A 26,671-nucleotide genomic window follows, 5' to 3' on the forward strand; every position below is an offset into this window, starting at 1 on the left:
TTAGTTAAAAGGGTCTTAGGGACCCAAATAGCATAGAACCGGAATGCATTTCGAGGACCAACAAATTTTGCAAAAACTTCTCCATCCTTAGTCTTACAAAGTACATAGGAAGGAGGCATGAACTCTTTAGGCTTGTTGAGAGTGGGCATGCCCCTTGTGGCCTTCCCACTCACAACCTTACCTTTCTCCTTGTGCCCTTCTCTTACAAATGTTTCGTTTAGAGGGAGTTGTGCACTTTTGGGAGGACGTCTTCTTCTTGCTTGTGCTCGGGTCAAACCCAAGTCCCTCTTTGGCAAACACCTCATTGTGTTGGCTCAAAATCTCATCAAGGTTCTTTTGCCCTTGAGCACATGTCATGAGACCTTTCTCAATTTGAGCCTTGAGAAAATGATTTTCCTCAAGAATAGATGCTAGATCACTACTAGAGTTAGTAGCACAAGCATCAACATTTATAATAGGGGAAGAGTAAGCCTTGGCTAAAGTTTCAAGATAAGTAAGTTTGAGCGTCTCAAAACTCTTTCTAAGAACGGTGAGCTCTCCTTCCTTAGTCTTGAGAGACACGGATAGAAGCTCACAATCCTTAGATAGAGAAGCATGAGACTTCACAAGCTTACTTTTATCATTCATTAATTCTTCGCAAGAGTCAATAGCCTTTTTCAAGGAGGCAAGATCATTTGTGTGAACATCAATATTTGCACCAATTTTTAAGCATAGTTCATCATTTCGTGCTTCCTCATATTGGACTTTCCACTCAAGGATTTCACACTTTTCCTTTTCCTCGGTGACGAGGGTTTCGAGTTCCTTAATGGTGATGGTGTGCTTACTCACCATCTCCATAAGCATACGAAACATAGTGAGTTTCTTTCCTTTGAGGGAGCACATGAACTTATTAAGTTTAGCAGTCATAGGATCATCTAGATCATCATCCTCATAGCTATCCTCCGCATCAAGATACTCATCACTAGGAGTAGAAGGTGTGAAAAGAGGAGGATTTGATCGTGGAGTTACCTTGACCTTGTCAGAAGATCTTTGGTCCTCTCCTTCTTCAACCATGGCCTTTGCCATTAGGCACTTGTGAGCGTTGCCCTTGTAATCTTTCATGTAGTTGTAGGTGACCACGTCAGCACTCTTGTTTACTAACCTCAACGTGTTTTGAGAGTCTTGAGCAACTCTGGCAACACCACTAACATCATCTGGATCAGATTCTTCTTGAGCAACCATTGCCATTCCATCTCTCTTCTTGAGCTTGGAGTTCAAAGGATTTGGCAACTTCTTCTTGGGAAAGGTCTTGGGAAACCTTGGTTTATCTTCTCTCTTCTCATAAGGGCACTCGTTGGAGAAGTGATTGGTTTCTTCACAGTTGTAGCATTTTCTTACTTTCTTCTTTTGAAATCTTCCCTTGAATTTTTCGGCGCTAAACTTCTTGACAAAAAGAGCCATGTCTTCATACGAAGGGCCCTCGTCGGATTCAATCTCATTACCATCTTCATCATCATCTTCTTCTTCTTCTTCTTCACTTTGCTCATCTTCACATACTTGCTTGGCCTTCAATGCAAGATTGATCTTTGATGATGGTGAACCATGCATGGCAAGGTGTTTTGTGGCATTGGTCTTTGACTCTTCAAATAGTTGGAAGGTGGATATGATGTCATCTGTAGTCATTTCCTTGAAGGTATGGTGTTGTCTTATGTCCCACACCATTTGATGATGATATGGAGCAAGAGCATGAAGCAACTTATCCACAAGAAACCTCTTAGTTATATTGAATCCATCTTGTGTCTTGTCACACTCACATGACTCAATATCCGCAGTGAGAGTCATGAGACGCTCAAGGAGTTGATTGGGTGTTTCACCTTTTTCCATACAAAAGTTTTGCAATTGCCCCTTGGCAATTTCATATTGAGCACTCCGGAGGGTAGAAGTGCCAGTCCTGGATCGTATAATACTTTCCCATAGTTCCTTGGCACTTCTTATGTGTATGAACGGTCTCCTTTGCTTTTCATCCATACCTCTCCTTATACACATGATTGCCGTGTCATTGAGGTTCTTGTCATATATTTCTCTTGGTGTGGGGTTCTTTGGATCAACCACATGGTAGCCATACTCTATAATCTCCAGCATCTCATCGTTTCCATGTCGAAGATGATCCTGCATAGCAACTTTCCACAAAGCAAAATCGGAAGTAGCAGAAAGTAAAGGAGGTTTGCCTTGAGGATTATATCTTGGTTTCTCAACCTGAGGTCTTGCATAAAGCCAAGGAACACTGGCGTGTTCATTGCTAGGAGGTTGTTGACCAAGTGATGATGTAGGCACGGTTGGCCTCGAACCCACACCACTTGAGTGTGGTGCAAGCACCGCAGACAACGTGGCTAATCTCAGTTGGACCAAGGCCTTAAGAGAAGCATCATGCTCCTCTTTTTGCTTAGCAAGGGCCCGTTCTAGATCCTGAGACGTAAAGGACTTGACTTCAGAGGAAACCTCGCCTTTATCCTTAGGATCTACAACCAGGGGAGTCCCATCTGGGTTCATCTCGCTCTAGGGCGGTTAAGCCACAAGAATAGAGCACGAGGCTCTGATACCAATTGAAAGGATCGAGATGGACCTAGAGGGGGGGTCAATAGGTACAATTACAAATTTTAATTGTTACTTGGCAATTTTAGGCAATAATGCAGAATATGAAGATGAGCCTAACAATTGCACGTGAGCACAAAGTACTAAGCAAACAACACAAACACGTAAGTAGGCAGGCACAATATAATGTACGTAAGTGTAACGAGACAAGTAACCACAAGTAGAGAGTTAGGGTTAGGAATAACCGCAACTCCGGGAGACGAGGATGTATGCCGATGTTCACTTCCTTGGAGGGAAGCTAGTCACCGTTAGAGGGGTGGATGTTACCACGAAGGCACACCTACGCCACGAAGGATCACCCTATTCTCCCTTTGAGACAACACCACAGAGGCGTTTCTCAACTACTAGTGGTAGACCTTGGGTGGTCTCCAAACCCTCACAAACTTTTCCGAGGGTAATCACAAAGTTCGATTCCTCTCCGAATGACTCCTACCGCCTAGGAGTCTCCAACCTCCAAGAGTAAAAAGAACGATGGGAAAAGCTCAAAACTTGCTCAAGTCACGAATTCCTTTGGTGCAAAGAAGGGGAAGAAGTGGATCTATCACTTGATTGGAGAACTTCTCTCAAATGCTCCTAGAACACTTGGGAATCTAGGATTTAGTGTGGATGAATGAGAGAGAGTGAGGGGTGTTCTTGAGAGGCTCAAAGTGAATAGTCAACCTTATCCCGTGGAAGAGAAAGGTATATATATAGGTGGTGGGTAGAAGTGACCGTTTGGGGTACAGGATGGGCCGGACGTCCGGAGAACGTCGGACGTCCGGAGGCACAAATAGGTCCGGACGTCCGACAGCCATCGGACGACCGGCCGCTGTGAAAAGTGTGACCCACAATCCAGTGTACAGGATACGGACGTCCGAGCTGGGCCGGACATCCGGAGCACGGACGACTGGAGGGTTCCGACGTCCGTAAAAATGCTTCTGTTGTGAAAGTGTCGGACGTCCGGAGAGTTCCGGACATCCGTAGAAATGCTTCTGTTGTGGATTGCCGGACGTCTGGAAGTGGCCGGACGTCCGGGCAATCAAGAAGGACCGGACGTGCGTAGAACACCGGACGTCTGAAGGCAAGGTATAGAAATAGTATCTTTTGAGCAAGTTTTTCACTAGATCCATCGATCCCCTCTTAATAGTGCGGGATCCCTATACTCAAGAACAAACCATAAATGAAGTCAACATCTTGTTTCTCCATTCTTGAGTTATATGCTTTTTGTCCTTAGTCATGATCCATGCACACGGTCTTTGGAACATAATCCTGAGATATACTTGATAAACATGATTAGTCCCGAGCATATGTGTTGTCATCAACATCAAAATATGATTAAGGGCATGATTGCACTTTCAACACAGCAAAAGGTGATTATATTGGATAGATCTCCAAGAACATGAAGGAGAACATTGTATTGAAGATCAAAGAGAGAGAAGAAGCCATCTAGCTACTAGCTATGGACCCGTAGGTCTGCGGTAAACTACTCACACATCATTGGAAGGGCAGCAAGGTTGATGTAGAGCCCCTCCGTGATCGATTCCCCCTCCGGTAGAGTGTCGGGGAAGGCCTCCAGATGGGATCTCACGAGAACAGAAACTTGCGGCGGCGGAAAAAGTATTTCGGGTGGCTCTATGATGTTGGGGGAATATTTGAGTATTTATAGAGCGGAGATTAGGTCAAGAGGTGCCACAAGGGGCGCCCCCTTGGGGCGCGCCTCCCAAGCTTGTCGCTCCCTTGTAGCTCTTCAGGTCTTCTCCCGAAGCTTCCAGGGTCCCCTCTGGTTCAGAAAAGATTAATCCAAAGTTTTTTCTTCATTTGGACTTTTTTTATATATATTTCCTAAAAAGCCGAGAACATGCAAAAAAAACAGCAACTGGCACTGGGCACTAGGTTAATAGGTTAGTCCCAAAAAATGATATATAATTGCATATAATTGCTTAATAAGCATCCAAGATTGATACTACAATAACATGGAACAATCAAAAATTATAAATACGTTGGAGACGTATCATAGGTGCATACAACTTACAAGACATGATCCAAAATAACACTTATATTCATGAAAACATAATAGGTTCAGATCTGAAATCATGGCACTCGGGCCCTAGTGACAACCATTAAGCATAGTAAAATCATAGCAACATCAATCTCAGAACAGAGTGGATACTGTTTAGGATTGAGATCGACAGAGAACAATCGAGAGAGTTATAAAATGAATCAATCTTTCTTTATTAATGATGAGTACATCTATATATAGAGTTACAAAGGACACCAAGTGAAAAGGTGTCTGTTCGAGAAGGCACCAGGACCGGACGTCCATATGGCAACTGTCATCTATTCCTTACGCATGGATTAATAGGATTAATTAAATCTTAACAAATACTAGGGATCAAGCCCTAACAAACTGAATCATTTAGATGACAAATCTCATCCAACTCCATCACCATCCAACAAGCCTAGTAACTACTCACTCCCGGCGATGAGCATCATGGAATTGTTGATGAAGAAGGGTTGGTGATGATGAAGAACAGACTCCGGAATAGCCCTCCTGATTAAGAACAAGAGGTGGCGTCAGCTCCGTATCATAAAAATGCAATGAAACTTCTCTTTTTTTTCTCTCAGTGAAATGAAACTTATAGGCTATGAATTAGGTCAGACGACCACATGTGGGACCCACAGGCATCAGGGCGCGTCCTGGGGGGTAGGTGCGCCTTGTTGCCTTGTGAGAAATAGGTGGCCCCCTCCAATGGATCTTCGTTCCAGTATTTTTAATTATTCAATAAAAAATCTCCAAAAAGTTTCGTCTAATTCCAGGAACTTTTATTTCTACACAAAACAATCACCATGGCAGCTTTGCTGAAAACAGCGTCAGCGCGGGTTAGTTTCATTCAGATCATGCAAATTAGAGTCCAAAACAAGAGCAAAAGTATTTGGAAAAATAGATACGATGGAGACATATCACACGTCTGTAGTGTCCATGGCGTACCTGACCGGAGGTATATCTGTAGTCTAGATAGTTGTGCACCGTTGTTATCAATGCACCTCTCATACGAAAATAAGTTCCTTTGTCGGCATCCCTGTTTGGACCCCTTCAAAAGCTCATAATATGTACAATTCATCCTTCAATAGCTAGAGATACAACTGAATGTAATTCCCCCGCTTGTTTCGTCCCTTGAATCAGCATGATCATGTGCATATACTTTTCATGCATATCCAAGGTGGAAGGTTGTAGAATCATATAAAAACACCAAAAAATAGGATGCACTATATTACGACACGTCTGGCATGGTGTTTGTCGCAACTTGCATATGGTGTCGAAAATCATTGAAACCTGACATGGATGCCTACCATGGGTATGCCCACTTGCTTGCAATAATTGGGGTCATTTGAAGGATGTTCAAATATAGATCATGTTCAACGGAGGGTGTTCGGGTAGAACCAGAAGGCTTCGTTTGAGAGCACGTTGTTTATCGACACCCTTGAAATGGTCCCAATTTTATTTCAAGACCTTGTATGACCAACTCAAGGCATCATGCCAAGTTGTTTAGGTTTTCGACACGTTTTGCATGTTGTAGAGTTCTCTTGATGAAAAAAGACTTGATTAATGCCCAAACATGCCGCAACGTGCATGCAATGTGGGAAGTCGTTCAACCCTAGTATGCATGCCTACCATGGACATGCCAACCTAGTGGCAAAAGTTAATGTCATTTCAAAGATGTCCAAAAGGCTCAGTTGAAGAGCATGTTTATTCTTACATACTTCAAATTAACCAAAAATATTAATCCATGGCCTTGTATGATTCAGGGCACCAGGGCAAGTTGCTTGGGTTTTTGACATGTTTTGCATTTTCTGAAATTTTTTCGATGAAAAAAGGCCGATAAATGATTGGACGTGTCACAACGTGCATACGCTATCGGAAGTTATTCAAACTAGGTGTGAATCCCTAATATGGACATGCCGACCTGTTTGCAAAGTTGAGGTCGGTCCTATTATTTCCAAAAAAAACATCATGTTCAACCAAGAGTTTTCGGATAAGCCAGAAGAGTCCGTTTGGGAGTGCCTTGTCTCTCGACATTCTTAAAAAATTCCCAGCCATTAATGAAAATTTTGAACAAAATTAGCAAACCACATACATTTTTTTGAAATTATCAACATTTTTTGCAACATAAACATTTCTTAATTTGAGAACAAACAAAATAAAAATGGAAACATTTTATGAAATTCTAGAACAATTTCTAAAATTGTAAACAATATTTAAAAACAAGAACATTTTCAGTTATTCCATTTTTCTTTTTAAATAACAGATTTTAAAAAAATCTAAAAGGAGACAAATGAGTTAACTTTTTTTTGAAGTGAACAAATGAATTAACTTAGAAAGCGAAAAAACAAAAATACAAAAGAATAAAATGATTAGGCCTTGGCCAAACTAGGCGACAGCATCGCTCCAGCCGGGCGCCTGTTGGGCTGGACCAAGCGTACACGAATTTGATAAAAGGTCGTCGATTTTGGAAAAAACAAATGTTCACAATTTTTAAAAAGAATCCAAGATTTACAAAAAAATCACTAGAAAAAGTTGCACTTGAAATTGAAAAAGATTCACAAATTTAAGAAAAAGTTCACAAATTTGATATTCTTTTAATTTTAAAAGTTCACGCCTTTGAAAAATAATAATTAAAGAAAAAATAAATTAAAGAGAAGCACCTATCTCCTACAAAAACGACGTATGAAAAGAGACAAAGCAAATATACATATAAGCTAGTATGGCAGAGATAACTGGATAGATGACACCCCAATTCCTTCCAAACTACTGCTCCGAAAAATACCATTATGGTCATTTCTTGTCCATTTCACATGAATACTTCTCATGTTTTTCAGACTGTGTAAGGCCCATATTCTTCTCCACTACTATATTTTCCCTCCTGCACCGGATTATCTCTCCCACGAGCCCCAACCCCTTATCTGACGACGCCCTCTGTGCACTGGACCATACCTGCAACATACTCAAATTGTCAAGAAGATCATTTAAGTCAAAAAGAAATTCAACATGTTGCTATTTAGCAAATGATTTTTTTTTGCAGTAGCTTGAGCAACCAAATTCCATCACATGCATAAATGTAAGTACTCATAAAAAATTACCAATTTATTCTAGCTATTCTGGTTTCTGATAACAGAAGTCAGAGGGAAAACCCATCTCTTTCAAAAATAAAAATAAAACTACAAACCAAAATCTTACAACTGCATCCTGCAAGAAGCAACACCTAGAAAAATTGAAGCAGTAAGAGGCACAACTTTATGCAGAAAATGCGGAGTGCATAATTTTATGCAGAAAATGCGGAGTGCATAACTTTATGCAGAAAATGAGTCACTTAATTACGTCTCACATGAGCTGTGAATAAACCATATTGACTTGACATACCTAACTAGTAAAGTAGTCCGTAGTAAGTACTCTCGGGAGACACAAAGCCTTAACTTGCATCTTTTATGGCGGTAATTTTCAGTATCTAATCTTATTTCAGTTCTAAAAAGAAGTTCCAATTCTAATTTATAATCAACAGAAAAGGGGGCAAAAGATACAAAATGGCGATTGTGTTTCTTTAGGTTTTACCTTCCATGCAATCAATTAATCCCAATCTTGACATTTACTACCCTTTCATCAGATCGAGCCTTGTTCCTCTCCCAGAACCAACTCTCTGAACCGGATTATGCAGTCCATTGCCCGCTCGAATTCACTGGTCTCCAGAGCAAAGCTGAACCGGCAGTAGTCTGGTATCCCGGTCCATTTGCTACTGCTTATGCAAAGACCAGTGGATCTAAGAACGGCTTCCCTAATGTTGCAGCCGTCGAGTTTGCCTTCAAAACCGTCTATCTTGAATGATCTGCTAATGTAGGCCGTCGGTTTCGCCAGCATCGAGATACCTCCATCGCCGCCGACAACATCCCACCCACAGCTCTCAAGTGTCTGTAAATTGCAGAAAAAAAAGGACACCATGTCAAACTCAAAGTCCTCCTTGAAGCTGTGCAAAAGTATGTCTACCTAGTGGTAGCAATTAGAATTTTAGGTGATAGCATAGACTCAACTAACTTCTGGATGCAGTCAGTGCTAACAAAAACTCAAGTTACTCAAGTTAGGGGCTACGATTCGGCCTATATTTATCTCTGATCTAAGATTTAAAAGGGAATGCCAAGACTGATAGAGCGGTTCAGAATGTTACAGCTGCTAACCTTCCTTAACTTGTTGGCACGTTTCTTGAGTTTCTCCCTTTGCTCCATGATGATATTAGAGAGTTTCCCCTTATCAGCTGTGAATAATCCATATGCACTTGACATACCTTACTATGCACCGGAGGGAAAGCAAAAATTGAGAGGGAAGTTCAGAGTGTTACAGCATGCTAACCTTTTTGAACTTGTTCGAACCATTCCTGACCTTTGTCCTGTTGCTCCATGATGAGACTATAGAAGGGACTAGAGAAGTGTTCATCGCACTCGTTTTTAAGACCCAACAGTTTTCTAAAAGCATACTTCAGTGTCTTATGTGGCTGACTCAAGCTTCCGAAACTAAGTTCCACATTGGGTGGCTTACTACAAATCAGAAACCCAAAATCAAGGCCAGACGCTGTCAGCTGAAGAGACAGCTCTCCAAGCATGAAATAAGTTAGTGTGGAACATAAGCAAATGTCATAAGATAATGTACTCAAATTCCACCGACTCCAGCCATCAGTTTGAAACTCAAGACCGGAAAAGGAGGTATCTATTACGACCCGAGCTGAACGATGAGCACAAACAGAGACCAGATCTTTTATCTCGTTGTCACTATAAAGGAAACCAGAAGGGTTGATTGTAGGGCCAGAAATATACACCCATGGACGGAATACATTATTGTTCTCAATGGCATCCTCTAGAGCTGCATCTAGAGCTATCGGTTCAATCTTGAAGCCTGACTCTACATTTGTTGGAATTGTCAAGGTTTTTGCGTTCATAAACTTCGCTGCTGCCACATAGTGTCCATTTGTGCCCATGGGGAAAAAGAAGGTGCCTTGTTCTTGCACACAGCAAATGATAAGCTTGTTAAAAAGTGCGAGACAGCTGCTGCCATATACAATTTCCTTACGGTAGGCGGACTCTGCAATATCAGGACAATCGTCTCCTGGTAAACCATAGTTATTTCCCACCAGCTTTTCAATGCTAGAACGGACATCAGCTTCAGAATCCGTGATGTTCTGCCTCACAAAACTTTCAAAAATGGAGGCGCTCACTGCAGAAGGTACTGACAAGAAACTGCGGTCTAAATCCATATGAATGACACTACAATCCTTTGACTCGGGAACAAAAAATTCAGCTTCTTCTAGGGTAGTCAGAGCTGAATTAGAAAATCCTATTATCTTCTGAGGTGTCACTTCTGCAGGTTGCCTCTGAAAAATGAGCAAGGGAAAATAATTGAAAGCAAGCAAAACAAAGAATAAACATTATAATCAGCAAGTATTCCATAGGGCCCCTCTTTCAGGGAGATTTTCCGTAGGTGTCTGGACATATTATTAACTTCCACTCACAAATACTCCATAGATATGATGAAAAATAATCAAACATCCTACTGCTAAAACATTTAGCTGTTTACTGTGAGTAGGTGCTATCCAACTAAGTGGAGGGACTAATCCAAGATTTAGAAATTAACTGACTTATGCTGAGCGGGACGTCCACTAAAAAAGAGTCCCTTCCTCCGTTTTTGTATACAAGGCCACTATCCCATTTCTAAGATACCAAGAAAACAAAGTCAACTAATAAATAGCATGATTAATTGTACGGAAAAACCTCCCGTATTCCGGGCTAATTAAAATGTTGCATCTGGTGCCTCTTTCTCTATTGCTGGATGCAACGTTTGCATTAGTAAGCACCATTGTACGAGGCAAGCATCTAATCAGTTCTTCTAGGGAAGAGGTAGTGGCCTTATATCAATGCAAATTGTATTTTTGATAGTGGCCTTGTATTTAAAACCGGAAGGAGTATCAGACATGAGATGTTACCATCAGGTCAAGTGAGGTGAAGAACTGGACAAGGAAAATTCTGCCTACCTCTTGTTGTGCATGGTGGTCTCCAATTTGAAACGCCAGCAGCTCATGGAGAAGACATCCATAATAGTGCTGGCTAATCACAGAAGTATGTCCTTCCAATATCTCAATAGTTTGTGACAATGCCTTACATACAGCTGCGTCCTCGGAAATAGCAAAAGCAACTTCCAGATCAGAATAAACCTGCAATTTTTAATCCAAAGTAATTAGATAGAGGAGCATATAGAAATGAAACCTTTAGATGATGTTCCTATCATAGGTGTAAGACTGCACAGAAGTTCAAATACAGTTCCAGGCTGCAAGTCCCCTTCATGGAAAGAACACTGCTAAAGTACGATCTACTACCTCCGTTCCTAAATATAAGTCTTTTTAGAGATTTCAATATGGATTACACACGGATGTATATAGACATACTTTAGAGTGTAGATTCACTCATTTTACTCCGTATGAAGTCCATATTATAGAATCTCTAAAAGGACTTATATTTAGGTACAGAAGGAGTATTTACTCACGGTCATCTTATGATGTACTCCCTCCGTCCCAAAATAAGTGTCTCAAGTACAAAGTTGAGACACTTATTTTGGGACGGAGGGAGTACTGGATTATACATTGATCACATCCCTCGTCTGGGGCCGGTCCAGGGTGAGGGAGATCAAGTTGTTTAACTCGTCATAACTAAATCATACCCACTCCGTCCGGAATTACTTGTCGCTCAAGCGGATGATAGTGCTAGATACATCCGTTTGAGCGACCGACAAGTAATTCCAGACGGAATGAGTACTAGTTAACATGGCATATGTGTAGTCATTCCATAATGGATAAAACAATTTATGTGGCAAGTTACAGGCACCTGATTTTTTACTAGACCACACAGTATAGCTGCATGCGAAGGTAGGGTGTTTCCAGCAAGATATTTCAGCACACCATTAGAGTTTGGCAAATTAGATAGCTCCAGATGCTCTGAAATGTCTAGCAATAAGCGAGAACCAACATCTTGTGTTGCGCTTAGTAAGTTCACAAAAGCTGCACTAGTGACAACCTCAAAATGAGCTATGCCAGTAACAATAACCTGAGGCTTCAGCTTCCTGACCAATTCAATCAGCAAATCTGACCGGCATGGTGCTTCAATTACAGTGACTGTGTCTTCAGCACGGTTACAATCTGCCCTCCCCTGCAGTGTCAAAAGGAAGCAGTAGGATCAACATTCTTGAACCATCATTTTTCTTCACAGGATAGACATGTATTTTCCACTGTTCCCGTTAAACAGGATAACTTTACCGAAAAAGGGTTTCCCCCCGCTTTGTATTCCAAAGCAAACCACCATTGACACATCGCAATGCTGGGGCGAGCAGCACATCAAGCCCAAAGAAAAAGAAGAAGAAAGGAAGAAAAAAACTAAAAACGGCAAAGATACAAGATACCAAAGGAGCCACTAACAAGACTCGAATACACCAAGCACAAGCTTGAACATCGAAGCCCTCGGCGAACAGGAGCCAACACACGCCGCGGCTGAGCCGAGGTAGATCCCGCTGCAGGAGGATTGTCACGCTCTGTCATCCCCCTTGGGCCAAGCCATCCGGTCCGCCATTCGTCTCTACCTCCGAAGAGAGCCCCCTGCCCTCTAGTCCTGGATCGGAGGACACTACGCCGTCGACAGGCAGAGTCGCTCACCCCTGAGCTCGCATGACCAGGACCAACAGGTTGCCGGGAGGGGACGACAAACACAACGACCGCACCAGGCAGCCGCACCACCGAGCATCGCCAACGCCGCGCGCCGGCGCCAACAACAACCGCAAGTGGCCGAGCATGGACACCACTGACGATATCCGGCAGCCACCTCCCATGCCAAGGCCTCGACCACCACTCCGTCGCACCAAGGTGGTGTCTTCAAGAAGAAAAACGACGCCGGGGCGCCGTCACCACCCAATCCGGAGATTTGGGGCTTTCACCCGGGACGAGGAAGGGAGGGCGAGGGGGGGATTGCGAAGCCGCCTTCAAGAAGGGGAACGACGCCGGAGCGCCGCCGGTATCGTGGCCGCAGAGAACAGCCAAGGGGTTTCCCCCAATCCATCCCCCGAGAGGAAGCACCATCGCCAGATCTGCTCCCAGGGCAAACGGGGAAGCCCCAGGAGCCAGCCACGCTCGCCGCCGATCCGCCGCCCACGCGGCCAGGAGCGGCGCACCCCGCATCTGCATCAGCCACCCGCCGAAGGGGGGCCGACGCGCTCCACCAATGGCCGCCGCCACCACGCCAGGCGCCACCGCGCAGAACAGAGCACACCAAGCCCAACACGCCGCCGCCAGGCACCGGCCCCGCCACCGTTGTCCGCCGCCGCGCCGTCACGCCCTCGGCCAGCGCCACGCCGCCGCCCGCTGACCCCGACCCGCGTCGGCCCTAGTGAGCAGGGGGAAGGAAGGCCCCGCCGCCGCCGAGGCTGACCGGGCTTCACCCGTCAGCGCGAGCCGGCGGCGGCGAGGGAGGAGTCGAGGAGGAGGGCGGACTGTTACCGGCGGCTAGGGTTTCCCCTCCGCGTCGCCCGCAGGAGCGACCGGGAGGGGAGGGGGGGGGGCTTTTCCCAACTCTTCAAGTTCCTCGCTTCTGGCAAAAGAACATATCACTACTCAGTTCAGATCAGATGTTGCTCAAACAAGAAGTGTTGCATAACATGCACAAGCTGCCAATGCATGTGTGCGTGCGTTTTTGTTGGAGAGAGAGAGAGAGAGAGAGAGAGGTACCTCGATTGCTGAAGATGTCAACCATTGCTTGGGCAAGTGTCTGGTCAGATGTTCATCGACAATCGCAAGTGATGGTGAGAACAGTCGAAGGTAATTTTCTATTGCCACATCGCAGGAAGGGAATACAACAACATTCTAGTGTACCAGGAAAGAAAACAAAAAAGTATCATATGAAGCAGAAGGTAGAAGCACCCAATAGCTTGATATTGCAAATTTACAGTATAAGCAGACATAATTGTAAATGAAATAGACACAAAGCCTTACTTCAGGAGTTAATGGGATGTGGTGGTAGCTCTTCATAAATTCAGCGACAATATTCCAAAAGTTTAAACATCCAGCTGGAGGCTCACAAGGATTGAGCCTATCATCCTTCAAAAACTGAGCTAGGTATACTAGGAAGGGAATCTTTTCATCGGCAACAGAATCATCATCAAAAGATAAATCGAGCGAGCTGCCGACTTCATGAAGTCCATTTTTAATACTCTCAAATAGTTTCTTCACCTGAAAATTCTCTGAATTAGTACTATTTGCGTTGGTATATTATTGCTTTTATAAAGCTAAAGACAACGCAAAGAAACCTGGTTAGGTTGGCGAAGTTGACAGCTATACACGGAGAAAGCATGTGAAACACGGCCACCAGATTTCATGTATGCCAAGGCAGTGCGTGCAGAGACAGGTTGATCCCCATGAAGATCCATGAAGAGCTCAAAATGATGTGGGTAAATTTTCTCAATTTCAACTAAAGCTGAAATATCCGCATCAGAAACCTGTAAGCAACCCAGCTAATTGGTAATCAAAATAAAAATGCCGTTGCCAAAATAGAATAAGCAGGTAGATGAAATTTATAGGCCCTACTAAATGTTGTTGTGCAACTCGAAATTCTTGACCAAACACGAGGATAATGCTGTCATGGAAAATATTTCCTGATTAATTAATATTCTGTTTCACAGCATTGCTACCTGCATAATGTTTGTTTGCCAGAGCTTATTGATGCGTAATCCACGGCGTAGAAGTACGCGTTCACAAACACCTTGACCTGGTCGGCCTCCCATGTTGAATATCATAATACCCATAGGATTTATGATAGCTATCCCTTCTTCAACTGCACGAGCAATCAACCCGAGGCCAAATTGGTCCTCAACAAAATCCTAGATGCAATAACACATGCAACAAGTTTACAAGCATACCAATAATAAAAGGATGTCGAAATAGAACAATCAGCCAACATACGAATATATTGATTGATTAAAAGTATGTGCACATCATGTCATACATACTATCAAATTGTTAGCAACTGATCAGAACTTCTCTATTTAATTTTAAACAGATGAAAAGCGAATACTACTGCTAGAAATTCCAGTATTCTATAAAAAAAATTGCAAATAACTCCACATGAAAGAGTGGAGTAAAATCGTGTTTGTAGTTATAAGTTGTAACACGAAGTCATGCAATAGCTGGAAGTTGAGGTCAGGAATGAATTATTACTGCCCAAGAAAGTGATTCTACGTACATGTACAGTGGTTAATAAGATAGTCTTATCTTAAGCCTGACATGTAATTTAGAGATGGCAATGAAAATATGATGTAATGGGTTATCTCGTAGTCTTATCTCTAATAAGTAATAACTAGATGAACCTAAATATGTGGCGAGAGATACCGTTGCTAACAGATCGCCTCTTAATTAAAAGAAGGCCAGCCTTTTTTCTAGTTTATCTCTCCTCCACCTCGGCATTTATCCTACGTGACACTCCTAAGATAGCACCATTGTATACGTCCTACTATATCCATCATTTAGTCTAGGGGCCCTTGTCAATGTAGACTGCTAGCTGTCCTTCCAACCATCCGAAGTTAAATCAATTATACTGGTGGAACCAAGGTATCAGTACAGTTGTACAAATCACATATTACTTCTCAAAATTCTTTTATCATATAAGGGGTAGAAATACACACCAACAAGTAAGTGACATGTTCCAAACACATTTTGTTTCTTCTAATCTGGTTATAACAAGGTGGTAATTACGGCAAAAAAAATGCTCACTCTTGATCCTACTACTCCAGATAGAGAGACAATGTGACGATGTCACGATGAATCACCATTGTCATTAGGTAAACTGAGTGGCTCAAGTGATAACGATGCAAAATATGTCTTCCAACTCACCTGAAGAGCATAGTAGTTTCTCAAGGAATACAAAAACTCCTCACTAGAATTTTCAATGATAATGTTTGACATGGCCTCTGGATTGGGATTAAGAATCTGAAAATCAGATTGTGGGAGTAAGAATTTTCCATCAGTCCTAGTCTAATATAATTTTGTTTCACCAAATATAGTAACTGACCGTACCTGAGGTATGCATCCAACAATGTGATCAAGTTCTATCTTGTTGTCTCTACAGTATGCAAGAAGATCAGACTCATGGAATTCAACTTTATCAAGTAATGTTTTCCCCTCCCCATCATAGATTGAAAGACCATCGTCATCTAGTGCATTCAAGTAAAGATTTATCCATGCAATCTTGATAACCCTTGGGTTAATATCCAGACCGTAGACCTTCAAAGAAACAAACAATGCTCAGCTTGGGTTCTGACGGAGATAAATGCCTGGTCTATTATGGTAATGTCGAGCTAAGTACAAAGTAATTCAGTTAACTGGCATGTGCGACTCAGAACTAATTGCATGTTATTTTCCTCTTATCCCTTTCAAAGGACAGACTGTTCAACATGGTTAGAATAATGTGTAGTGTATATAGACTAGTTCCTTGCTTAAAACTTGGAGGAAATAATGTCAACGGATATTGTTTCCTCAGATGTACCAAGCAAGTTAGACTGTTGGTGGATTACTGAAAGTCTAGAAAGTGGTGTATCATGAAATCGGAATAAACATCTAACTGCTGCAGCTCCCACTTCTGTAACAATAATGTCTGACTGGCAGCTCCCATTTCTGTAATAATGGTAGTAAGATAAAATATCCACAGAGCAAGAGGGGGAAAACCTTCAACGGAGACCACTTTTCTGCAAGCGCGATGGATATCCAACCATTGCCACATCCCAGCTCTGCGACTATCTTATCCTTGAAAGCAGGATCTGGATGCTGATTGAGACCCTCGTAGAAAGTGAAGGACTGGTCTTCAGGAATGAAAATGCTAGGCATCTCCATCATTGTTAGCATATTTCTTTGCTGGGATCCTATAAGCATTTGAAATTTTATCAAGCTATGAAAAGCAAATAAATATTAAATAATGGATGTTTTTACCGCTGCGCCAAATGAAGACAGAAGTTAATGCTTTATGCACACAAAACGTAACAAAGAATCATATCAGACCCAGACTCCATATAATGTAAGAAAATTTTCAATTGCAGTTTTTTCAGCGCAAAGACTGGGTCTATAACTCTATATACAATTATTAACCAAAGATATAGCTGACAGATGTCCTATTTAGTTGTTATATATGCCAATAGACTGAAGCACTCGTGTCATGCTTTTTTATTCTTATGATTATAGGTTGAGTAGGATTGTTCTCCCAGAGAAGAAACTAGAAGGAAAAAAGAATAGATAACATGCCCCTCAAAATATGTAGCTTAGGTCCTACTCCCTCCGTCCCAAAATAAGTGTCTCAACTTTGTACTAGCTCTAGTACAAATTTGTACTAAGCTAAAGACACTTATTTTGAGACGGAGGGAGTATATTAGTTTGGCAACACGTTTGCCCCACTCATTTGTCGTGCTTTTATACTTATGGTGATAGGATGGGCAGGATTGTTCTGCCAAAGAACAAATTTGAACAACCAAATAGATAACTTTTCTCTTCAAAATTTGCAGCTTACACACAGATATGAATAAATCTGTAGCTTACAAAGTAGACATGAATAAAAAATGATGCTTAGAGGCCATCAAAATTGTTGGGAAATAGTGAATTGTACACGGAGTACAAGAACAAAAATACTCCTCTACATAAATCACTTGATCAATGTCTCATTGTGTTCTAAATTCCAAGAGCACGCACCAAAATGCAAAATGCCGAATCACTGGAGTCTGGTACAAATCCAAGAACGTACGTCATGCTCGAACAAAAAACGAACTACACAAAAACGGAAACAAGAAGAAAGAAAACCAACTTGGTAGTCAGGTAGAGATTAGAGACAAAGTTTTAGTTATGGTCGAATTCCTGATCGGCGGGCCAGATGCAAGCGGATCAAGATTGCAGGGCTTGATTTCTACCAAGCCGCGGGGTCTTGGCGGCCAGATCGGCGAAAGACATGCGGGTCGAGGACGGGTGTGTAGGGAAGGGGGCAACCTTTGAGGTGGGGTTCGAGGACGACGTCGCGGATGCGGAAGTTGAAGGCGCGGGGACATTCCTCATTCCCGTAGACCGAGGCTACGCGGCGGCGGACGGCGCCGAGGAGACGGCGGGCCGCGGATCGGGAGGCGGGGTCCTGGAGGCGCTCGAGCACGGCCTCGGCGGCGCCGTAAGCCGCGTCGCCTGATGCCGCGCACGACGCCAGGAAGGACTCCACATCCATCAGCACGGGGCCCCTGGTTTGGTTAGAGTGGAGGAGGAGGACGCCGCTGCTAGTAGAGGGAGGATGGGCGGCGGCGGAGATCGCGGCGACGAGACGAGGTGCAGAACCGTAAACTAGAACACGACACGATTCACACTCACGCGACTGGGGTCACTAGTCTACCCAGTCACGGTGGTCAACTGCACAAAGAAATGGGAGCGACTATTCAACGGGCGCCCTACAGCATATTCTTCGTCGGTCAATTTTCCACCGACCGGTCGATATTCATCCAACGGTCCTCAGCGTTTTCTTCTTCATCCCACTTCGCCTTCCTCTGATACCCCCTGAGTCGCCTCCCTCAGACCTGGGGGCGCCAACAGGGCATGTGGGGCACACAGTCGATATTCATCCAACGGTCCTCAGCATTTTCTTCTTCATCCCACTTCGCCTTCCTCTGATACTCCCCTGAGCCGCCTCCCTCAGACCTGGGGGCGCCAACAGGGCATGTGGGGCACACAGTCGATATTCATCCAACGGTCCTCGGCATTTTCTTCTTCATCCCACTTCGCCTTCCTCTGATACCCCCCTGAGCTGCCTTCCTCAGACCTGGGGGCGCCAACAGGGCATGTGGGGCACACAGGGGTGTCATCTTCCGCTTCTTCGTTCTACTGGTTTTAGAGCATCTCCACTCGCGCCCCCAACAGGCCCCCCCGGCCGAGTTTTTTCGCGCAGGCGCGGAAAGAACCCACCAGTCGCACCCCCAGGACGCTGAAATCTGCCAGCTCGGCCCATATTTTGGCCCGGCGATCCCAGGCCGAACCCAGCGCACTGGGGTGCACTCGGGGGCTCAGGCGGAAGGAAAAACCGCGCTTGGGCCACCACTGTCAGGCGAAAAAGCATCTTGCACTTCCAGATTCGGCCCCCCCCCACCCCCACCCCCCACCCCCCGCGTGCACGCCCTTCCGCCGCCGTGCCGATCCCGGCGCCGCCTACCCACCCACCGCCGCTAGAAAGGTCATTCCCCCGCCGGAAAAAAGAGGGTTCATCGCGACAACCTTCACCCCGCTCCGGGGTGAGCTTTCCGGCGCTCCGGCCATGGAGGGCAGGGATACCGGCAGTTGCGTGTCTACCACGCCCGCCAGGTGTTCGGCGATTTGTCCGCTCGACGATGGACCCGGGTGACGAGGAGGCGTTTGTGGCGCTGCTCGAGGAGGAAGCCAATGACGACGTTGTCGGATATCGGGTTCCGGCAAAACCCTTAAGGTTCAAACTCTGGGGTGCGCACGAAGATTTCCTCCTACCGATTAACGCCCTCAGCCTCGCCGCGATCCCTAAGCTAGATCGATGAACTCACAGCACAAGACACACGAGATTTATACTGGTTCGGGCCACCGTCGTGGTGTAATACCCTACTCCAGTGTGTGGTGGTGGATTGCCTCGTGGGCAGATGATGAACAGTAGAGGGGAGGGACAGCCTCGCGAGGAGAGGTGTTCTTGGTGGCGTGGTGTTCTGCTTCGAAAGGATTCGACCAGATCTCCCCTCTCTGCCTACTGTGGTGGCTAGCTCTATTTATAGAGGCCCTGGTCCTCTTCCCAAATATTGAGCGGGAAGGGATCCAACAACGGCCATTTTGAAAGGGGACAGCTAGTACAAGCTATCCTAACTAAAGGTGGTCATCGCCTGCCAAAGGCGCTGGTGGTGACGCCGTCTTGGGCTCCATGGTGACCTCCGTCCTGCCGTCCTGCTGGTCTTGGTCTTGTTGCACCGATATGGAAACCTTTCCCTGATGCCTCGGTACTCCGCGTTTGCACTTGCCCCCTTTGCACCAAAGAGGAAACAAGGACACTGCACGGGCTGGCGCCCGTCTGGCGCCCACCTGGTCTTGATCGTCATGGCTTGCGTCATGAGCACCTCGCGAGGTACCCCTCACCTTGATCTCTCCGCCTCCTCGCGAGCCTGCCTGGTGTGGCCACTCCTGAGGAGGCCTTGTGTCGTCCGCCCCGCGAGGGTCTTGAGTGTTTGGTTGATGAAGACGGGTCGTACTGGGCCACCGCTTGAGCCACGCTGTAGGCCGCAGGCAGGCAAGTCTGGGGACCCCCATTCCCAGAACGCCAACAGTAGCCCCCGGGCCCAAGGCACGCTCGGACTTGGCTTAGCGGCATAGCCAAGGGGCAAGTGCGGAGCGCCGCGGGCCCCAACAGCCTGCGGCCTTGGTCGCCGCGTGGCGACTGATTGGACGTGGGCGTCTCCGCTTCCCCATGCTGCCCCAATATCCGCCTGGCTAGGCAGCCACGGCGCCCTACACAGTTATTTTCCTCCTCGCTGGCATCGTGCTTCCTATTCCCCCTTGTTCCTCGAGTCCCTGCTTCCGCTTCCAATCTGACTTGAGCTCTGTCCCCTCCATTGCCATGGCGCCAACTAGCAAGGAGAAGGGGAAGAAGCCTCTGTCCTCAACCAATCCGCCCCCGACAATCGAGCCCGCCGTCGGCCGGTCGCTGGTGCTCAACCTGGAGGCCATGGGCAAGGTCTGCCCTGCGCTCGCTTCCAGCTTCAACGAGTGCGGAAAGACAATGGCTTGGCATGCGTCCTACGCCTCCATTGACAGGACAATCACTGAGGTTCGGTTCTTCGTCGACGCCCTGTGGGCCGGCCTGGTTCCCCCTTTCTCCGCCTTCTTCAATGCGGTGCTTTCCCATTATCAGATCCATATGATGCATCTTGATTCCCAATCCATTGCCCTTCTTGCCGTCTTCGCCTTTGTTTGTGAAGCCATGGTGGGCATTGCTCCTTCGGTTGCCCTCTTGCGCCACTTCTTCTTGCTGCGCCTGACCGACCCCTCGCGGTGCTCGGGGTGCGTGAGCTTCCAGGCCATGGCAGAGACGGCTGCCTCGGGGATTGATTTTAACCTTCCGCCGTCCACGAGCGGGTTCCGGACGCGGTGGTTGTATGTGGATGTCAGAGTGCTCAGCCCTCTGCTCTCACCTCCGTCATTGCCCGTTGTCCCCAATCCCGGTTGGGGCCACGAGAGACTCGTGAGCCCCCGACTCTCCTTCATCTAGTTCCAACTAAGGAGGTTGAGAGATCTCAGCGTGACTGCGCCCCTGGTGGTGAAGGAGTTCCTCCAGTGTCGCATTGCTCCTCTCCAGCGCCATTACCGGCTGATGTGGGCCCTAACCGGCGACTGGGAATGAGGCTTCAAGAGACGGAACTCGCACCCGAAGCGCTGAGGACGGTGCTTGAGGTTTTGACTGGCGACCCCTCGCCAGGCGATATGCCGCAGGAGGGGAGCCTCTTGTATCTCTGCTCGAACAGGGTCGAGTTCGCGGGACAGATGCCCTCCTTTGACGAGTGGGGGTTGCGCCCGGTTGGCCTTATGGGTCCTCGCAAGAATCCTGTCACCATGGCTCCCATCCTCGCCGCCAGCATCGACCTCACCCAAGAGTGGACGCAGGGGGGCGAGCATCGCTTGAAGCTGGAGGCTCGGGTGTCGAGGCGCCGACGCCGCACGGGGTTCCCGAAGTGTCATCCTCCGGAGCTCGTGAGGCTTGCTCTGGGACGGTCGTCGTGGGGGAGATGCAGCCCGCGGCTCCCGAGGCCGGGGCTCCTGAGGCCTCGGCAAGCCCGGGAGGTGGTGCCTGATTGCTCTTCCCAGCTTGGCGCTCCTGAGGTTGTCCGCCTGGGTGTTTCTCCATCCACGCCACGCGTTGACCCTCACGTCCAGCGCCTTGGTCGTTCCGCGTGGACTTCGCCGTGCTTCGCAAAAGGAAGGAGTCTTCGAGCTGTAGTGGTCGCACCTTCCGGCCGTTGAAGCATAGAAAGTACTTGGCCATAGATGAGTAGGTACCTTGTCTTTGTAATTCCTTAATTGCTGCTTTCCTTCCTGACTGTGGCTCTACAAGATCCCTCCTGCCAAGCCCGCGGGGTCTCTCGAGAAGCAACCTCCTCCAGCCTTGCCTTCATCGCTGGCCTTGAGCGTCTCAAGCCTGCATGCCGCCCCTGGCGCGGGGTCAGCCGAAGGAGCAAGCCTGCCTGCAAGGTGTCTTGAGCACATGACCTTACCGCCTTTGCTTTGCAACCCTTCCTGGAGAGCGGTCAGCCTGCCCAGGGCTCCTCCTCTAGTCGTGGACGGCGAATGGTTGGCGACAATCCTTGGCTCCTCTTCAGGGGATGATCTTATGCCGGTCCGGGACCCTTGCAAGGCACGGCCAGCGATCGTGGGGGCACCAGCCCCTAGCCCCCTGCCGAGAGGGGGCGAACCGCTTTAGGGACCGCCGGCAGCGCCAGAAATGAAGGATGACATCAGCAGCGTGCTCAAGCTTGCATGCGAACGAAGTGTCGTCCGCCATGAGTTCCTCCGGAAGGTGATGGACGCAATGGGCCAGCTTGGTGGAGAGCTTGCAGATGTGGATGTGCGCCTTGAAGCTGAAGGCCTACGGCTGATTGAGGAGCGACGCAAGCTGAAGGTGGCCATCAACCTCGCACGCCACTAGCGCGAGCTTGACAACGCGAAGGCCGAGGCTTCCCTTGCGGCCTCACGGGAGGCCTGCTCCCGGGCTCTGGAGGAGGCTCGGGAGGCAGATTATCATCGCGAGATTGCAGAGAAGCGCACGTGGGAGCTCCAAGCCTGGAGCGCCTCCCTAGAGCAGCAGGTGGAGATGCGTCAGGCCGCCCTTACGTCGCTGAAGGGGATGCCTGTCGAAGAGGAGGAGCTTCGGAGGCGTGAGGAAGCGCTGACGCTGGAGGTCGCCGAGCGCAATCTTGATCTTGAGCGGTTGGAGACGTGGGAACGCCAGGTTACCCAGGCGGAGGACAATGTTGGCGCGCGCGAGGCTCGAGTCCAGGAAGAGGTTGACCACCACGTGGCGGGGGCTCGCACTGATCTTGCGAGCGGGTATGACCTGAAGCTGAAGTTGGTTGAAGCCGAGGCTGCAGGTAGGACTGCCGCCCTTAGGTCCAAGCTGACTGAAGCGGAGCGGCGCGCGGAAGATGCCGCAGCCGCCTTGGTCTCGGCGTAGGCCAAGCTGACCTCCGCCCGAGCCGAGCTGCTTCTTCTTTAACAGCGGGTTGATGAAGCCGAGTCCATTGCGCGGCAGAACAGAGAAGAAGTGCTTCAATGGCAGACACTGGAGCACATACACGGCCCCATGCTCCAGGAGCTCAAGAACAGGGCCAACAGGGCCCTGGGCAATATTTGTGATGAGGACACCCCGCATCCTCATGTGACCAACTATGCCAGCCGTCTCCGCTTCTTCACTGATGTGGTGACGCGCCTGGAGAACCGCTCCGAGAGAGCTCGCCAACTTGTCGAGGAAAAGAGCCGCAGCCTGCTTGGGCGTGCATTTTCCCGCGTCTTCAGCCATCTTCAGAACACTGATCCCAACTTCAACTTCGACGTCGTCATCGCCCCGGTGCCCGAGGCCATCCGGGGCGACCCGGCGTGGTGGGTGGAGGACAACATGGATGCGCTTGTTAGGGCCTTTGCCTCTGACAATGATGGGGTGGTAGTCGCGGCGGATGGTGGCGACATGGTCGATGGTGGTGATGGTGGAGCCAGTGATGGCGATGCCAGCGACAGAGACATCGGCGCACGCGATGCGTCTGAAGGCGACCAGGAGGGTGCGGTGAGTGATATGTCTGACTAATCTCGTATTTCCCTGATGTTTATCCTGCACACAAAAGCTCGGGCGCGGCCCCAAAGGTTGTAAGAGTATTTTGGGAGGGGAAGCCCCTCATGTAAAAAGATTGCCGTCTGTATGATTTTAGGGATGATGCCGAACATGTGCCTCCATGATCCTACGGGCCCTGTGGCAAGCTTGTTGTTGTGGTTTACCTTAGCCAGGGTAAGTCCTGAATGGGCTCGCGGGGTCGTGAGCCCCCGAGCATCCCCTGAGGGACCTGCCGAGCCGGTCGAGTGGGCCTCGCGAGAGCGAGTGCCGGCCGTGGTATGGTCATGCGCACTGGGTATGTGTGCTTCGCCCAGCCCCGCCCACGAGGGGCTCGCGAGAGGGAGGCAGCTGGTGCGAACCCCAAATTGGGGCGGAAACCAGAACACAAGAAAACACACGCGACAAAAGACACCCCCCCCCACCCGCACACACAAATGTAAATTCAAGTTCAACTTAAACCTGAAGCAAGGAAGCTCGACCACAGAAAGAGAGGCAAAGAAGCAAAAGACCGTGTCCGGCGCCTAGTCTAGTCTTCGACGTCTTCTCACCAGCGCGGAGCTAAGTGCTGCCACTGGGCGTGGGAGGGATCCCCCGAGGCCCAAGGGCAGCTCTCCGGAGACTCCGGGGCGTGTACAGCCCCACTCATTATTACATGAGAGTGTCACGGGCGGCGAGCTTCACAGCCATCGGGCCTTCTTCACGGGCACCGGGCCTTGCTTCATATCGCCAGTCGAGGGCCCCGCCTTGCGCCACCCTAGACCACCATTGACGGTGGCCGGAGACCAAGGATGATGCCAATGGGGCAAAGGGGACGCCAGCGGCACCCTCGGCGACCACGGGTCCTTTGCCGGGGGCAGGCTTTGCAGCACCTCCCCGGCAGCGGGGCTACCTCCGGGGGACGCCTTGCTCCACGTGCCGTGGGGAGGGGCCTGGCTCCCGGCCCCTCTCTTGCAGCCCCCAGTGCACTCCTCCTAGCGGAAGGGAGGCTGCCGAGCTGGGGCAGCCGTCCGCTGCCGTGACCTGAATCTCCTGCGACCCATGGTTAGCATAAGCTTGCTCCTGAGGAATTAGCGGTACCCGGTAGCTGCTGCTGCCAGCGTGGTTGGTGAGGCTTCCTTGAGGCTCCTGGAAAGGCTCGGCTTCTGGCGTCTCTTCCTTCCAGCCTGCCTCGAGGAACGAGCCAGGGTCGTCTTCTAGCGCGTACTCCCAATCCACCATGCGGGGCATGTAAGCCTCCGAGGTCGCCACCTCAAAGACTTCGCTGTAGTGCCCCATGCTCCATGTGGCCTAGCCTAGCGCGCCGTCTTGAGGATGGTAGGGCGGCGGCCCGCCCGAGCCGCAGGCGGCGATGCGCACGCCCTCATCCATCGGAAGTGGTGTTGGTGCAGCCTGACATCCGGCGCCGATGGTTGAGTTGGTGTCCACGACGCCTTGGGGTGTGCCTGAGGGCGCGCGGGCATGGAGAGGCCCGTCGCGTGATCCGACCGGGGCCCGGGGTGGAAGCTGGAAGAAGAAGGGTGGTGCCCCCGAGGCCGCGGCATCTAGGAGCTCGGCAACGCGCTCCAGCAGCGCATCCCAACCGCTCTCCATCAGCCTGCATCGTAGCAGCTCCCGAGCCACGGTGAGTGCAGCCCTCATGTTCGCTTGCTCCCGTTGAGTGTGCGGTGCCGTGGCCGCGGTGTGACTTGAGGCCCTTGCAGCTGCCCGCACCTGCCGCGGAGTAAGGGTGGGCGGCGCAAGACTGCGCCGTCCTCACTCCACGGCGTTCTGTGGTGCGCGAGCTGCCTGAGGCGCAGGGTTGAGGTCACCTTGGGCAGGTGGCGTGGCATGAGCTGGCCATGCCACCCAGCGGTCGGTGTTGGTCGTCGAGTTGCCGGACATGGATGCGGCGAAGCAGTGGAATGCAGATCGGCGGAAGGGAGACTCCGGCGCACCCCTACCTGGCACACCAAATGCCGGATATCGGGTTCCGACAAAACCCTTAAGGATCAAACTCTGGGGTGTGCACGAAGATTTCCTCCTACCGATTCACGCCCTCAGCCTCGCCGTGATCCCTAAGCTAGATCGATGAACTCACAGCACAAGAGACACGAGATTTATACTGGTTCGGGCCACCGTTGTGGTGTAATAGCCTACTCTAGTGTGTGGTGGTGGATTGCCTCGTGGGCAGATGATGAACAGTAGAGGGGAGGGACGGCCTCGTGAGGAGAGGTGTTCTTGTGGTGGCGTGGTGTTCTGCTTCAGAAGGATTCGATCAGATCTCCCCTCTCTGCCTACTGTGGTGGCTAGCTCTATTTATAGAGGCCCTGGTCCTCTTCCCAAATATTGAGCGGGAAGGGATCCAACAACGGTCATTTTGAAAGGGGACAGCTAGTACAAGCTATCCTAACTAAAGGTGGTCTTCGCCTGCCAAAGGCGCTGGTGGTGACGCCGTCTTGGGCTCCATGGTGACCTCCATCCTGCCGTCCTGCTGGTCTTGGTCTTGTTGCACCGATATGAAAACCTTTGCCTGATGCCTCAGTACTCCGGGCCTGCACTTGCCCCCTTTGCACCAAAGAGGAAATGAGGACACTGCACGGGCTGGCGCTCGACTGGCGCCCACCTGGTCTTGATCGTCATGGCTTGCCTCATGGGCACCTCGCGAGGTACCCCTCACCTTGATCTCTCCGCCTCCTCGCGAGCCTGCTTGGTGTGGCCACTCCTGAGGAGGCCGTGTGTCGTCCGCCCCGCGAGGCTTGGGGCCTCGCGAGGGTCTTGAGTGTTTGGTTGATGAAGACGAGCCGTACTGGGCCACCGGTTGAGCCACGCTGCAGGCCGCAAGCAGGCAAGTCTGGGGACCCCCGTTCCCAGAACGTCGATAGACGCCCAGGACGAAGAGCACCTTATGGTCCTCGACGCTCTGGCCGGCCTATTCGCGAGCAAAGCTGTGGCAAGGTGGCTCGGCGCTGGGCCGGGTGAAGGCAAAGCAGAGGCATCGACTGGAAGGCTACTACTTGCTCTACGCCGACTACTTCGTCGATGCTCCACTACACAGCAAAAGTATTTCAGCATCGTTATCGGATGAGCCGAAAGCTCTTCCTCAAGATTGTGAACTCCA

At 48.8% G+C, this 26,671-nt stretch overlaps 1 protein-coding gene across 2 annotated transcripts; it reads right to left on the bottom strand.

The window, feature by feature from the left end:
- Positions 1-7,337: 7,337 nt before the first annotated feature.
- LOC123113658 (methionine S-methyltransferase) lies at positions 7,338-18,060 on the bottom strand. 2 transcript variants are annotated; one of them, XM_044534961.1, is made up of 14 exons: positions 17,703-18,060; positions 16,401-16,594; positions 15,753-15,959; positions 15,570-15,665; positions 14,372-14,560; positions 13,991-14,179; positions 13,677-13,913; positions 13,413-13,547; positions 11,746-11,847; positions 10,680-10,859; positions 9,008-10,022; positions 8,836-8,912; positions 8,219-8,572; positions 7,338-7,603 (listed from the first exon to the last, which is right to left on the bottom strand). In XM_044534961.1, the coding sequence occupies exons 1-13, from the start codon at positions 17,926-17,928 to the stop codon at positions 8,267-8,269; spliced, it is 3,153 nt and encodes a 1,050-aa protein (XP_044390896.1). In that variant the 5' UTR covers positions 17,929-18,060; the 3' UTR covers positions 7,338-7,603; positions 8,219-8,266. The 2 variants fall into 2 exon arrangements, with proteins under 2 accessions (XP_044390896.1, XP_044390895.1); XM_044534960.1 differs by having other exon boundaries at positions 11,527-11,847.
- Between the last annotated feature and the right edge of the window lie 8,611 nt (positions 18,061-26,671).

Source organism: Triticum aestivum, chromosome 5B, assembly GCF_018294505.1.
Source record: "Triticum aestivum cultivar Chinese Spring chromosome 5B, IWGSC CS RefSeq v2.1, whole genome shotgun sequence".
Lineage (NCBI taxonomy): Eukaryota > Viridiplantae > Streptophyta > Magnoliopsida > Poales > Poaceae > Triticum > Triticum aestivum.

Coding starts and splice junctions, on each gene's coding strand:
- LOC123113658 (XM_044534960.1), bottom strand. CDS start 17,928: ATGGATGTGGAGTCCTTCCTGGCGTCGTGCGCGGCATCAGGCGACGCG. Junction 10,023..10,679: donor ACCACCATGCACAACAAGAG/GTAGGCAGAATT, acceptor CTCATTTTTCAG/AGGCAACCTGCAGAAGTGAC. Junction 8,913..9,007: donor GTTCGAACAAGTTCAAAAAG/GTTAGCATGCTG, acceptor GATTATTCACAG/CTGATAAGGGGAAACTCTCT.